Source organism: Danio rerio, chromosome 14, assembly GCF_052040795.2.
Source record: "Danio rerio strain M-AB ecotype USA chromosome 14, GRCz13ab, whole genome shotgun sequence".
NCBI lineage: Eukaryota > Metazoa > Chordata > Actinopteri > Cypriniformes > Danionidae > Danio > Danio rerio.
This window is the reverse complement of record NC_141034.1, coordinates 16,828,359-16,844,592: the sequence shown is the minus strand read 5'-3', so window position 1 is coordinate 16,844,592 and position 16,234 is coordinate 16,828,359. Positions and strand designations below refer to the sequence as shown.

The following is a 16,234-nucleotide window of genomic DNA, read 5'->3' as shown; positions in this document are numbered from 1 at the left end:
CAGAAAAGGTTTAAATCCTATAACAACAAAAAATAGACAACTGAACAAAACAAAAAGAGAAACAAAACATTATGCCAGGGGTCACATAGTGTTATTGATTTTAAAACTTTAACATTGCTTGAGGTAAAGATTGTATTCAAATAATATTTCAAAACTTTACTAAAAATAAGAAGAATGGGCTTCACAGACAAAAATTTGAATTTATTTATAAAAAATTGCTAGTAAAATAAATAAATTAATTAGAAAATATTAATTTTTTACTTCATCAACATGATAAGTACCAAATTAAACATCCTTGTTTGACATAGAAAAAAAAATATCTAAAAGAGAGACACATAAATAAACCAAAATCATTCCAAAAAATCAAAACATGGGCAAATCCTGAAAAAGATGATCGACAGATTCATCTATTATTTCACAAAAGGAACAAAAGGCATCCTTCTTAGGAAGCATGTTTTATATAAACATTTACTGGATAAACTGGATGTAGCATTTTGAAGGAAACCTCTTTACCTTATTTGTAATTAAAACTTGTTGGGTAAAGACCACAACAGTCTTCCAAGAAATATCATGAAATAGAATATTCCAGTGAATATGACATGGGAAATAGAGATTATTTCATTCTGAAAAAGAAGCTGAATCTTTCTATTTCTGAGAGAAGGGTTAAGCGTGAAACAAATTTTTCCAATCACTGTTTGACAAGCATTAATTAATGAAGTAAAAGGGGAGAACAGAATCAAGAGAATTGTTTTAAAAGGGAGAGTAGCTCCACTGGGAGCTCCATGACTATGGCAAACTCTCGTGGGGTATAGAAATACAGTATTTACTTAAGATCTCAGAATGAGAAAGTAAATGATCATTATTTTTTAAAAGTTGGGAAACTATTATATACTATTCTTGAACCAATTAGGAAAAAATATAGATTTATTTTTATAACAAATATCATGGTTATTCCAGATATAATGCCTATGGGGAGTGAAGCTGTGTTTATATATTAAATGCCATGCCACTAATATAAACTGCAAAAAAATCTCCTGGAGGGATGTGGCTGAAGCAGTCTGTGGGCTGAAGAAGCTGTCATGGGGTGGGTTGACTATGTTAAAATTGTTTTTGCTGATTGGACCGTGCGGTGGCACTCTTTGACGTAGCTTTCATTTTATTGGTTAAACTTGCTTGTCAGATTGATTGCTGAGAGTTTGCTCGGCCAATCAGACGTTTCTCCGCTCTCTGACCATGAGGATATTCGTGTTTCGCCCAGTATCAATAAAGCTGTAACTCTTGTCCGAGTTGTTCAGGTGAGTGTTGCTTAAATTCTTTTTACAAAAATTAGAAAAAGTAATTTCTCGTATATTGAGCAGGAGCAAAATTAGCTCTTAAAAGTAGGTGTTAACGGTTCTGAGCATTTAATTAAGACTGTAAGTTATCCGAAGATAGTAGTAAATGTTCAGTAGTAAAAGGTCAACACGAATGCTTTTGAAGAATGGAAATTAAACAGATGAATGTTCTTAACTGATCTCTAGACTTGCTGTCGGGAGCTGGAAGAAGCACACATGGCAACTCGTATCAGACCAGTGAGTACTTTTACGCCTGATTTACGCTTTTTACCATTAACTTTTGCATGTCTATCATATTTCAACGGCGCACCTTAGAACAGTGTTGTGTAATAAGATATGGTGGCAAGATTTCAGCTGCAAAACCAATACATTTTTATATGAATATTATGACAACATAATGTTTGAAAGCATTAACGAATACTAAATAAATTGGGGCTTTTAACTTAGAAATACATTATAAATTGATCATTGATGACAGTAAAACATTTAATCTGTATAAATTGTTCATTTGAGCAATACATGGATTTAAAAGGTCTGATATATAGTTGTCAAAAAATGCATACATCTGTAAATTAAGTTTTGCATATGATGTATTTATATGGTGAGCACCAGTGGTGGATTTAGTGATTTTGGGGCCCTAAGCAATTCCAGCCATTGGGGCAAAGCCCTGAAATGCATCCTTTCTACTTTCTACTGTTTTTTTATTTCATTCATTAAAATAAAATAATAATAATAATTATATATATATATATATATATATATATATATATATATATATATATATATATATATATATATTTTTTTTTATTATAAATTTGACAGCTGGACTGCTTCATGATGGATCTTTTTATTTGGTAATATTCTTATTAGTATTACATGACAATACATTATAATAAAATTATATTTTATTTTATACTAAATAATATTTAATTAGATGGCGACACAGTGGCGCAGTAGGTAGTGTTGTTGCCTCACAGCAAGAAGGTCACTGGTTTGAGCCTTGGCTGGGTCAGTTGGCGTTTCTGTGTGCATGATCTCCCTGCGTTCGCGTAGGTTTTCTCGAAGTGCTTCGGTTTCCCCCACAGTCCAAAGACATGTGATATAGGTGAATTGGGTAAGATAAATTGTACGTAGTGAGTGTGAATGAGTGTGTATGGATGTTTCCCAGAGATGGGTTGCAGCTGGAAGGACATCCGCTGCTTAAAAAATGTGCTGGAAAGTTTTATTCCGCTGTGGCAACCCCGGAATAATAAAGGGTCTAAGCAGAAAATGAATGAATAATATTTAATTACTTTTAAATTGTATTTGTTTAACTCTCACCATAAAAAATATGGTAGATAAAAATGTTGTATTTAGTTTATAGGTATTTATAACTCACCCAAACTGGGGTGCGTAGTCTGACCACCAGGAGTGCGCGAAAGAATGTTTGTAATGGCGTAAAATCATTTCTTACTTTTATGCATTTATCTTCAGTAAACTTTACGTGTCATATTTTTTAGAGAAAAGAAATTCACTGAGAGAGAGAAATCACATTACAAATTGTAATTTAAAACCTATGCATACTCCCTCATCTCGCGGTTTAAACCTGGTTAAAAACTGACACTTTAAAAGAGTCAAGTGACAGTAGGGATGAACCATCTCCATCGGCCTTTTCTATGGAGATGTGCAGCTGCCTTAAATATATGGACTCAGAGGATAATGAACGAATGAGGTGCAGGCGGGAGCAGAGAAATCCAGCAGAGATGTACTGATGAAGAGAATAAGGCCTACACTAGAATGTGAAAAAAATGTAAGTAAGAAACGCAAATATAGCGACAGTTACATTGGTTTCGGGTTTACATGGATTGGAGATGCAGAAAATCCAAATCCGCAATGTGTAGTCTATGGTGAGGTTTTAGCTAGTAGCAGTCTTAAACCCTCATATATGGTCTGGCACTTATAAAACAAGACACAGCCACTTACAAGATATGTCTGTTAAAAAACATGCCAGATGAACGTTTGTTTGTACTTGATGCTGTGAAAATTGTCAACTTCATAAAAGCTCGTCCATTAAATTCACATATTTTATTATTTTTATTTTAATCACATACACAGAAAATATGTGTATTTAGTTATTGTAGTTAAAAATATGAAGTTTAATAAGGGGTCCTTGACAGATGTCAAATATTAGAAAGGGGTGCACACACCAAAAAATTTGGGAAGCACTACTCTTGATATTTATTGAGGGCCCCCAGATTTCCTTGGGCCCTAAGCGGCTGCTTACCTCGCTTATTGGTTAAATCCGCCCCTGGTGATCACAGTATCAAATCATTGCAGACTGTTCAAACATTGTTCCTTCATGTTCATTATTTGTTTTTGCTATAAGTAGTGAATTGTGTTGTACTTTTACAAATGCATTTGTTTGCATATTTAGTATTACACTTATGTCAAAAGCCAATACATCTTCCTAAATAAAACAAAAACTAAAAGTAACAATAAAAACATTTTTCCTTTGCAGAGCAGCAAGCGATGTACTGTCATTGGAGGATCTGGATTTTTAGGCAGGCATCTTGTGGAGCGCTTAGTAGACCGAGGATACACTGTGAATGTGTTTGATATCAGACAAGCCTATGAACTTCCAGGAGTGACGTTTTACCAAGGGGACCTCTGTGACAAACTGGTGTGAATTGTTTCAGATTGATCTGGCAGAATCAAGCTGACACTGTTATACTGTTTTTACCTCGTTGTCCTGATATTTGGCTTTGCTTTTCAGGCATTGGTCATGGCTTTGAAAGAAGTCTCTATAGTGTTTCATTGTGCCTCACCTGCACCAGGAAGCGATGATGGCGCTCTCTTTCAGAGGGTCAATATTGATGGGACACGGACTGTCATACAGGCTTGCCATGAGGCAGGAGTACAGGCATGTATTACATATCAAAATCATGTGTTGGCAGACACATCAAATGGAACTTGTATTAGGGCTGCACTGTATATTGTTTCAGCATTGATATTGCAATGTGTGCGTCTGCAGTAGTCACATCACAGAATCTGCGACCTCAAGTCTGTATTTTAGTTGGAGCCACAGTTGAAAACGTATATTACCTGTGAAGTCATTGCAAAGGTTAACCATAAAGTTATTAAACATAAAATTAGTTTGCATGTGTTTTTAAGACATGTGACTTTGAGCAATCTAAACCAGTTTAAAGCAAAAATGTATAATGATTATAACTTCAATATTAATTGTAATTAAGTATACGATGAAGACTTGACCTTATTCTTCACCGGGCACATCCATTGGAAATTTTTTTGGCTCGAGACTTCCGGTCTCATTCACTTCCATTGATATTTAGAAGTTAAAAACAACTTAAATTAATATTAAGTTTTAAATATTAATATTTTCTTAATATATTATTCTTCTTTTTATGTATAGTCAGGAACAAGCTTGTTTGTAGAGCGAGTATTTGATTGTTTTCTGCCATTTATTATTCCAATTCATTTGCCTATAGGAGAAATGAGTAGGAAGTTCTAATACAATCACAAAAACAAACACACTTCTGCATCGCAGAATAAGGTCAATACAGTGTTATTTTACATTTGATTATTTGCAGACTCCCAGAAAACCATAAAATACTGTTTATTTCATTGGTGTATTTGCTCTACTGTGTGTATCGATGCTTGTAGTTGGTTTATTATATTTTATTTCGATGCACTCCCTTGCAAAATCATCTAAAATTATCTATTCTTTCCATATAGAGGAATTCATTTCATCTAGTGAATAACACTCAGTACCCCAATATGTATTGGAGAAAAATAAAACATTGCAATGCTCGTTTTCCCCAGTATTGTGCAACCCTAAACTCTACGTACTTTTACTTTTTAATTACAAAGTACTTGAGTTCTTCAGGCTTGTTTGAAACCTACAGGTGAGTGTGTTGGAGCAGGGTTGGAACTAAACTGCAGGGCTGCGGCCTTCAAGGATCTAAGTTTGACATCCCTGCCCTAAACCCTAAACCTAACCTAGCCGTAGGTTATTCCTACAGTCAAAAATAAATAATAGGTGTATTACAATAATGTAGAAGCACTAAATCTTGATGGTAAGCCTAATTAAACATAAACACTTCTGTTGATCCAGGAGCATGTTACACTTCATAAATTTGTGTTATTTGAATTAATACCAAGTACTGTCCATTGCACAGTTTGCTTGTTTTGTATATGTTGAACTGTGACGTTACGAAAAAAAAAGGTCAGTAAAATAGTAATTTTTTTAAAGAAAGAAATGTTTTTTTTTTCTGTCAAAAATGCATGCACTTAACTAACTTTACATCATTGTATGTTAAAGTAACACTTTAGAGAGTTGCAATGTAAAAAAAGAATTTAAACAATTTTATTGAACATCAAATCTTGTAGGGCTGGGCGATTAATTGAAATTGACCTTCAGAACCAATAATCAATCAAATTTTTCCAAGTCCATTTTTTTCAATAACTTACCTTACCATGTGGAGTCTCACGACCCTGCTCTGTTTGTTACTATTGTGTTACTTTGCACCACGGTACAGGTGAATTGGTTAGGCTAAATTGTAAGTAGTGTATGAGTGTGTGTGTTTATGTATGTGTCTGTGGATGTTTTCCAAAGATGGGTTGATGCTGGAAGGGCATCTGCTGCGTAAAAACGTGCTGGATAAGTTGGCGGTTCATTCCGCTGTGGCGACCCCGGATTAATAAAGGGACTAAGCCTTAAAGAAAATAAATGCAGAATGAATGAATGAATGTTCAAATAAAATTAATTCAATTTTAATTTTAGGCCAAATCGCCCAGCCCTAAAATCTTGTACAGTTGTCTTTAAAGATATTAGGCAGCAAATGTTTATTGAGCACCAAATCAGCATATTAGGAAGATTTCTTAAAGAGGATGTGGCACTGAAGAGGTTGAAGGAATGGCTGCTGACAGTTGAACTTCATTTTACTGTAAGAAAAAATAATTGGTAAAATATATTCATAGATGGGTGGATAAATATATTTTTGTAATAAGATTTTACAGTGTTGTTCACACAATTTTTATTTATCTATTTGTTAAATTAGTTGGGTAGTTTGGTTATAAATGAAAATTTAGCTTTTCCATAATTGGAATAAATTAGACCTAAATTAGAATTACACATTTAATCAGAATTCTGTTCTTATTTAAAATAATTACTTTATTTTGTGCTATTTTTAAAATGAAATGAATAAATGTAGCCTATGGTAACTTAAGTGACAATTTTCAGAATTACAAAAAAAGTCATAGTTTTCCAAAAATCTGAATTCAGGTGGTGTATATAACTCCCTTTCTTCATAAAAAATGGACACTTTAATGGCCCTGCAATGTAAGACTCAGCAGCATTCCAAAGTGTGCCCATGCATTTCTTTTGCATTGATTCATTTAGACCTTTGTCTGTGTCCACCATGGGATTAACAGTGATTTTTTTCTATTGAGGTTGACAGTGTTTATTTACATTTTTTTAAAAATTATGTTATTGACATTCATGTTTTTATTTATTTATTTTTATTTTTTATTTCTATTTTTTTACAGAAATTAATATTGACCAGCAGTGCTAGTGTGGTGTTTGAAGGAACTGACATCAAGAATGGAAAAGAAGATTTGCCTTATGCAAAAAAGCCAATTGATTACTATACAGAAACGAAAATCAAACAGGAGAAGGTAGGAATGACCATTACAGTTCCCTATAATCTATAATGTTGTTCTTAAATCATAGATCTCCACTGATTTGATTCACTTGAGATTTTAATAAATTTGTGTTTGTTTGATGTGCTAATATTTAACATTTTGATTTGTTATCTGTCCGTTCAGTTGGTGCTAGAGGCATGCAGTAAAGAGAAGGGTTTCCTTACTGTCGCTATTCGTCCTCATGGCATTTTTGGCCCTCGTGACCCTCAGTTAGTGCCCATTCTGGTAGATACAGCCCGCAGAGGAAAGATGAAGTTCATCATCGGGTGAGCAAGACTGACATTTTGCGGAAAGCTTCTTGAAGGTCTTTCTATCGCCCCATTGAAATGCCACTGCTAGTTTAATCCACTAGGTGGCAGTCTGTCACTTTGAAAGTTTGCTTCACTGTCAGCAAACGTTTTGATATGAAAAGTCACACTGAACAAATTGGTAAAAATCACATGCTGTATAATTAAATATAAATATGGTTTCAAATTAAACATTAGCAGCAAAGAGCAGCAGCTTGCTCAAATAAGTAAATGTATAATTCACCCAAAAATGAAAATGTAGTCACTACTTACATACTCATCCCCAAGAGGTTCCAAACCTGAACAAGTTTCTTTCATCTGTTGAACATAAGAAGATATTTTGAAGAAAGCTGGAGACAAGTAACCACTGACTTCCATAGTAGGAAAAACAATTTTCACACACACTCATACACTACGGACAATTTAGCCTACCCAATTCCGTACCGCATGTCTTTGGACTGTGGGGGAAACCAGAGCACCCGGAGGAAACCCACGCAAAGGCAGGGAGAACATGCAAACTCCACACAGAAACGCCAACTGAGCCGAGGTTCGAACCAGCGACCCAGCGACCTTCTTGCTGTGAGGCGACAGCACTACCTACTGCGCCACTGCCTCGATTCACCAATCAGACAATTCCTGTCTCCATAAATAACCTAAGTTCCATACCGTTGTCATCTTAGTTTTGATGAATCCCCCCCTTCCTCCCTTCCTCCTCCTCCTTTCCTAGATGGGCGGCACGTTAGTGGCAGTGGTTTGCACTGTTGCCCCACATCAAGAACGTCAATGGTTCTAGTCCTTACCAAGCCAGTTGACATTTCTGTGCAGTTTACATGTTCTCCCCTTGCTCGTGTGGGTTTTACGGTTTTCTCCCACCTTCCAAAAACATGCAACTTAAGTTAATTGACTAAACCAAATCGACACTATAGATGTGCTCCTATTAAGTAGTTGTCTCTTTATAACAATCCCTAATTGCTCATTAGCTGTAAACAGCAGTGTAGGTTTTAGGATCTACCTGAGCTCAAGCTCCCCTCTTGCCCTGCAAACAGGGGTGAGCACTGGGCTGAAGGATCTTATGAACTCGGGGATCTCTCCGGGGACAGCATGCCAAACACACCTTATAATCAATCATCAGCTAAGTGTAAACTCCTTGAAGTCTTCTTAAAAAGCTTTAAAAAAGTTTTATGGTCACATACAGGCTAAAATTCTTCAAACAATATTCTTAAATTAGATATTCAGCATTGGTAAATCATTAGTTACAGGCCTAAAACTCCTATAGTGTGAGCAGGGTTCAAAAGAAGAAAAAAAATCATAACTATGCCCTCTGGCTTATTTGTCATGTGACAGTGACTATGATGCAGAGGTGGAACGTCTGCTAACTATGATGGAAAGGTTTTGACATACTGCCCACACTATAGTGTACAGTATGCAGTGTTTTGGAAAATGTGAATCATGCACTCACTTTGATGTCTTACCCAGTGAAGTTTTGTTTTTTAATGGCTTGTAATAATTCCAGAAAGGTGTTTAAACCATGCCTTCATGTATTTTTTTAACCTCACTAAAGGTTTTTAAGAACATATTATTAATAATCTATCAATAATGATGCTGGCAAACTGTCCTGTTTAGTAAAGGGAGGATTTACTTTTATTTATTTAATTTAAAGTAATAAGAGTTAAAAAAAAAAGAGTAAAAAATAAATATAGCAAAAGGAGAAAAAAAATATTGACGATCATGTTCTCAAGCTATTTTTTTTTAAATGGTTATTTTCATTTAACCACTGACTCAGTGCAAAAATCTGTTTATTTAATTTTAGTTAGCACATTTTTACTTTATTAAAATAGATTATTAGTCTCCGATTTCAGATCTTAAACTTTTGGACATGGTTTGATTTTAAATGAATCACATACTGATGCTGCTTTGCTCTTTATTTTAAGAGATGGATCTAATCTTGTGGACTTCACTTACGTGGAGAATGTAGTTCATGGACATATTTTAGCAGCAGAACACCTTAAGGCTGATTCTCCACTCTGTGGTCAGGTAAGGAATGTGTGTGAGAGAATGTGAGAGACTGAATGAGTAATAGATGTTTCTAGAAGGGCATTCATAAATCTAGTTCCACGTGTTTGTGTGTGTGTACTGTATAAACAAGCCACACTCTTATAAATAAAGGTACAGACCCTTTCTTTTAAAGAAATCTTTAAAAACCTGCACCTTTGGGCCTAAAAGGTTCATATTAGTACCTTAAAGCTGCATATTAGTAGCCTAAGTGCACAAATTAGTACCTAAACAAGTATAAAAGCATACCCTTTGAAAATGTATTTCAGCAGTGACTGCTTTTGTGTTCTTATTTTTGAGTGCACATGATAAGTGCTTCCATTTCCAGGAAAATGCATTTATAAAAATAAGGCTCCCATAGGGTTGTCAGTCATTTAAGAAATGCAGCTTTGATTAAGATTCTCAACATGTCCTTATCCATTATCAAGGCATAATGAGTAATGAGAAAATACTCTATGTAATAGAAAGTATTTTTAGTGTGATGTTTAAAATAATAGAGCATCCAACTGTCTTTAAATGTTTGTACATTTTTATAGGATTAGATGGGCACAAATTCTTCAATTAAACTGTCTAACTAATAAGAATGCATGATTGTAATCTTGTAGTGTAACCCGTTTTAGCTGGCCAAATAACTGATAGTAGCATGCTACATCATCATAAATGTTGTACCCATATAAACTTTTTTCACAACTAATATTCCATGGGAAAGAATTGAGAACTGTGCAAGTAACCACAGAAGCCCAGTAGCTATATCCACTAAAGGGATAGTTCACCCAAAAAATAAGATTTACACACACTCTGTTGGTTCTGAACTTTTATGAATATCTTTCTTCTGTTGAACACAACATGAAGTATATTTTGGAAAAAATACACAAGTAGGAGCAAAAAAATAAAAATACTATGGAAGTCAATGTGTGCTTTTTTCCAAAAATCATCAGTATACTGTATCTTCCTTTGTGTTCAACAGAAGAAAGAAACTTAAACAGGTTTGGAATATGTGGAGCATGAGTAAATGATGACAGAATTTTCATTTTTGGGTGAACTATATTGTACCTTTAAGCAGTGGTTAATAGATCATGACATCATACACTGTAACTTTGGCAGCAGCCGTGACAGCACCATTTACTCTGTGGGAAAATTAGGTGTTACAGACTGGTCGCGCACAGTTTCTTGAACATTCATTCATTCATTTTCTTTTCGGCTTAGTCCCTTTATTAATATCAGGGGTCGCGACAGCAGAATGAACTGCCAACTTATCCAGCATATGCTTTATGCAGTGGATTCCCTTCGAGCCACAAATCAACACTGGGAAACACCCACATACTCTTGCATGCTTTATGAGCATGTATTTTTCAAATCAGTAGTAATATTCTTTTGTAAACTCTTGAGTAATTTTTGGCAAATCGTTTATGATCCACTGAACTATTCACAAAATTCCAGTCACTTCAGACAATCATTAACTGTTTCACACTTGTTTGACACTAAATATTATAGCAAACTTCCGCACAATATGTAAATTATTTTTTCATTTAAATATTAAAAAACCTCTAGAACAGTGTTAAAGTAAATGTTTTGCTGAGATATGTACTTTATCCCGAATGTTTGAAAAATGTTAAATTCTAACCAAATAAGCTATTTTATTTAGTAACACAGACTGTGTGCTGTGTCGCCACGCTAATGATATTATACACCTTCCATTTCTAGTGAGGTTGTTTAGATAACGAGAAACTCCAAAGATGTTTTAATATGTTTTGTGTTTTACGTTTTTGGTATGATAAAACAATGCTGCTGCTTTATCATGTGATCACGAGCAGAAGAACCCAAAGTGGTCAAATGTAGAATAATAAAAGCTCTACAGCTTTTGTCTCCCATAACGCGTGTCTTTTATCAGAAGTTTCTTCAGTGGTCTCGTTTCACTTTGATGGCTTTCAGTCTGAAGACTGTATGTATTTATGTATGTGTATATATATATATATATATACTTTGGGTGCATGTGACATGATTTGCACAACATCTTTTGTAAATTTGTTCACGGCTCCGCATCCGATGATGAAAGACTTGGAGCAGAATCTGGGGAATTTGCACATGCAACACTTTTAGAAATCCAAAACAACTACCTGATGTGAAGTCCTTTAGGTTAGCTTTTGAGGAAAAACAATGCATATTGTGCACAGGTTGTTTTAGCCCAAGTTACACATTTAAACAACCGTATCGAAAGCAAACATTCTAAAAAGTGTCCTTCAATATTATCCAGTAGCTATTCATTTTATACTGTTTATAGTAAAATTCATTCATTTAGCAACTCGCTGACTTCTTTCCTACTGTTTTTTCATGACAGTTACTCTGAGTTGTCCCCTATTAGAAATAATAGTACAATGATAAGCACTTCAAGTATATAAACCTTCACAGTTCACGGCTGTGCTTGCGCACTCAACAGATGCTCACGCTGCAGAGCCAGGCGAAAGTATAAATCAGCCTTACTTCATACTGTCTTGATATAAAATTTTCAATACTTCAGCCATGAACAAGATTTCTGTAGAATTTGCATAGGATGTAATGAAGACTACAACTGCCATCAATGTTCCACGCTAAGGTTTTTTTCTACTGGCATGATCGGATCAGATTTTTACTTTTTATTTCTGCCAAAATTTTCACTGGCCCCACCAAAAAAAAGACAAACTTAATAGCTTTTTTTTAGCCACATATTTTAAATGTTTCAAAAGCAAAACATAACTTCAGCATAAACCGACAATTTAAAATTACATTAAAATTACAATTGTGATGTAATTTAATTTGGAAAAAAAATCTTTCGAGGTGATAGAACAGACCTAATACAAAATATTATTAGTTATCAGATAGAAATTTCTGTCAATTTACCTAACGGATAAACGGCACTCTGTAATATTTCAGCATGCTATCACTTTTTGTATTCCACATGAAATGCACATTTACTGATATGATGACATCCCGCCATACTCATATTTCTCTTTTCATATAGCCGCATATGGCTATTACACAATCATAATTCAATGTGATATAGCAACTATAATACACTGTCATATAGCCTGGTTCGTTAGTTCATTGGATCATATTGCTTTCTCGCTACAATCCAACCGCAATTGCGGGATACACATAAGCCAAATGAACTGCACAAACTGGACATAGACAGGTTCCAAAACAAAAGTCTAGGTGTGAAAAGCACCCTCTTTGCACACATTTGACTATCAGTCGCAGACTCACAGCCAAATTAAACTTTGGTGACAAGGCAGCACTGGCCCAATTGGGCGAGTAACTATACTGTCTACTTTCCTGAGCGCCTCGCATGCTGGCCCCGGGCCATTTGGCAGTCCTTATTCTCGAGCCCTGCCCATGATAGTCACGGTGTCATCAAACTACACCTTTATTTGTTGTGAATATGCGCCCTCTAGAGGTGAAAATTACACACTGTGTCTTTTAAGTGCAAAATTTATTCTGATTTATAATAATTATTGTAAAAGCACAAAATCTGCACCACATTCCATTCCATTGTTGTTGTCCTAACAGGCTTACCACATAACCAATGACGAGCCGGTGCGATTCTGGGATTTCATGTCTCAGATTCTGGTTGGCCTGGGCTACAGCGCTCCACGATACCACCTGCCCTATGCGCTGGTCTATGGGATAGCTCTGCTGCTGTGGTTTATTTCCCTCATACTGCGACCGCTGATTCAGTTCAAACCCACCTTCAGCCCCATGCGAGTAGCTCTTGCTGGCACTCATCATTACTACAGCTGCGCTCGTGCCAAGCAGGACATGGGTTACCGGCCCCTGGTGCCTTTACAGGAAGCAGTAGTGCGCACTGTGGAGAGCTACCCACATCTGCGGAACGGAGAATGACTTCACAGTGAAGCTTGACTGACATTGCTTCTTCTGAACTGCAAGACGAGCCTTGGAAGGATCTGTTGGATCAACAGGGTTTTCTAGGCTATACTAACAAAGCACTTAATGATTCCTATTGTAAATGTACTGTTTCAACAGGATGTGTACATGAACAATGATGTTTAATACAGAAGAGTAATGTCTTTTCTGACTTTGGTCCAGAAGAATTCATGTACTTTATGTAACAGTTATTATGTATTCACTTTTTTGGAAACTTGGCAGTATAAATTTTGAATCAAGCAAATGACTGTCATGTTTTTCTTCATAGATACTTAATCTTCCCTTTTTTAATTCCTCTAATAGTTCTCAAAGAAGAATGAACATGGTGTCTTCATTTACTCACCTTCATCAACCGAACTCATGTGACTTCGTTTATCCTCAAAACATAACATAAATGTCAACTTTTTTCTTTTAACAAAACCTTAGAGGTTTCTGTTCCAGCATAGATAGTACGTTAAAATTAGTTGATGGTTAAAAATGAGTTTAGAGATGCTGGGAGAACAAATTTAATATAAACTTTTTAATACAAATAGAGTACAGCAAACATGGCGAATAAATGAGGTATACCATATTTTAAGTGATCTATGCACACAATGTGTCAAAAGTTTGGGGTCAGTAGGATTTTTAAATGTTTTAAAAGAAGCTTCTCCTGCTTACTAAGGCTGCAATTATTTAATCAAAAATACAGAACAAATTGTATAATTGTGAACTCTTATTGCACTATAAAATAATTCATATTCATTCATTTATTTTCTTTTCGGCTTTATTCCCTTTATTAATCTGGGGTTGCCACAGTAGAATGAACCGCAAACTTATCCAGCACATTTTTATGCAGTGGATGCCCTTCCAGCAGCACAATTTAGCTTACCCAATTCACCTGTACCACATGTCTTTGGACTGTGGGGGAAACCGGAGGAAACCCACGCGAACGTAGGGAGAACATGCAAACTCCACACAGAAACGCCAGCTGACCCAGCCGAGGCTTGAACCAGGACCTTCTTGCGTCGCACCTAAAAGTAGTTTATAATTTAACTAAATAATTTATTTCAGTCATTTTAATGATGAATTTTCAGCTTCATTACTCCAGTCTTCAGAGTCACACTTGTGTTTATCTTTAAAACTTTTGAACCGAATAGGCTACAATCAGAATTCTCAACTGATTCTTTGGCTCAAACTTATTCAAAGGCACCCTATGACATCATTTTTCGTCACAACTATTTTTTTTTACTATTTTGAATTTTGTCTAAAACCCATTTGAACAAACTTGTCCCAGGCGGTTTGACAAATGTTAATTTGTTAATTTAATCTCATAATCTACAGACCATATTGACCAAAAGTTATTAAATTCAAGTTGAATAGATGAACTGTTTTCGATTAATATGAATAGGACATATATGCCCAACGAAGAGACACAGCAATAGATGTAAAGGAAGAAAAGAAAAAAAACAACAACTTACAAATCTTCAGAAATTAAACAACACTATTAGTCTTTATGGTGTTTTTGGGGGGAAAAAAAGGACTGGATCCCACATTTGATCAAATTTCAAATTCCCAGAAGTGGAATCTTATTCTTTCATTTTTCATTTCATGACATTTTGTCTTCCAGAAACAAAGGATAACTTGTTTAGCTATGATCATGCTATACTAAACAGGTAATTTGGTAGACTTTTAAGTCGATGGATGAAAAATATGAGACAATTAACAGATATATTTATTTGCATTTTATGCTAATATGGACCAGACTTTTGGGTTTGTAAATACAAACACTGTATGTAAAATGACGACACTATTGTTGTTAATTGTGGGAAAAAAGATGACGATCAGAAAAACAAAAAGTTGATGATCCACAAAAATAGGGATAATAGTAATTATCGGTTGAATATTCACGCCTCTACCAGCTTCTGTAGTCTCTACAAAATCAGCTTGAAATTATTTCTTGCTCGGTATCCTTGAATGATATGGTTTATCCTGCATAAAAAAGCAAATGACTGTAACGTTTTACCAAAGATACATTTTTGTGATTCCTCCAGCAGGCGTTGGATGGGAGGTGGGGGTGTTGTTCAGATTACTCACATTCCCAGCTTCAAGATATGAATCGCTATCAGCATGACCCACAGTCGTCAAACCTGTTCCTGTCTCATAGCCTAGGTGTAACCCTCAGTGAAACTGCTTCGTATGTACACAGGGGTGTGAATGTGGCTGATGGCAGCAGAATGCTGGTCATTGGGATAGTGAGTCTCCTGGAGACGGTATACACACTCCACTGGTTTTAAAACACTGCGCTTTAGATTGGTCTCATAATCTTTATTTAGAAACACTGACTCAGCCGTTCACCTCCAATGAGTTCAATGAGCTTAGTTTGTAGGCAGGTGTTGCTTTCGAAAGCTCTAGCTGTTTACATTTAATAGAGATAATCTAATGATAAGTGATTTATTAACAGATTTATTCATTAAATTAATATTTTAGTCACCAAACATAATTTGAAAGATAATACAATTAAATTTAAGCAAAATATTGAAAAAATTACAACCTACAAAAATGTCAACTAAATTTTTCCTTTCCTTTTTTTTTTTTTGCTTCTTGAGTTTTCCTCTTTTTAAAATTTGTATTGAATATTTTTCTAAAACATAAATTTGGGTGTACTAGTTTTTGGACCGTTATCGTAAGTTTATTGTTAGATACAGTAAGCTCCAGATTTGGCTTCAGTACTGACTAATCTAACGTATATGCACAAAAAATATTGTTTAGTTTCCTATTAAACATATGCTTTTAAAAGACAGATTTGTGAGGGGCGTACTTGTATATGCTGAACACTGTATGTTTTTAATGATGTAAAACAGAATTTGCTCAATTAATTTGTTATCTCAAGCAAAGACCTGAACACATTTTATGATGAATTTCTGAATTTCAAATAAAGGAAAACGTATCAACTTAATATTAATA

At 35.0% G+C, this 16,234-nt stretch overlaps 1 protein-coding gene across 3 annotated transcripts; it reads left to right on the top strand.

Annotated features, from left to right (window-relative positions):
- Positions 1-1,233: 1,233 nt before the first annotated feature.
- Positions 1,234-14,721, top strand: nsdhl (NAD(P) dependent 3-beta-hydroxysteroid dehydrogenase NSDHL). Of its 3 annotated transcripts, none has more exon segments than NM_001017674.1 (8): positions 1,234-1,295; positions 1,521-1,571; positions 3,832-3,993; positions 4,087-4,233; positions 6,879-7,007; positions 7,158-7,300; positions 9,253-9,355; positions 12,917-13,535. In NM_001017674.1, coding segments are annotated over 7 exon segments (1,038 nt in total). In that variant the 5' UTR covers positions 1,234-1,295; positions 1,521-1,550; the 3' UTR covers positions 13,250-13,535.
- The last annotated feature ends 1,513 nt before the right edge of the window (positions 14,722-16,234 follow it).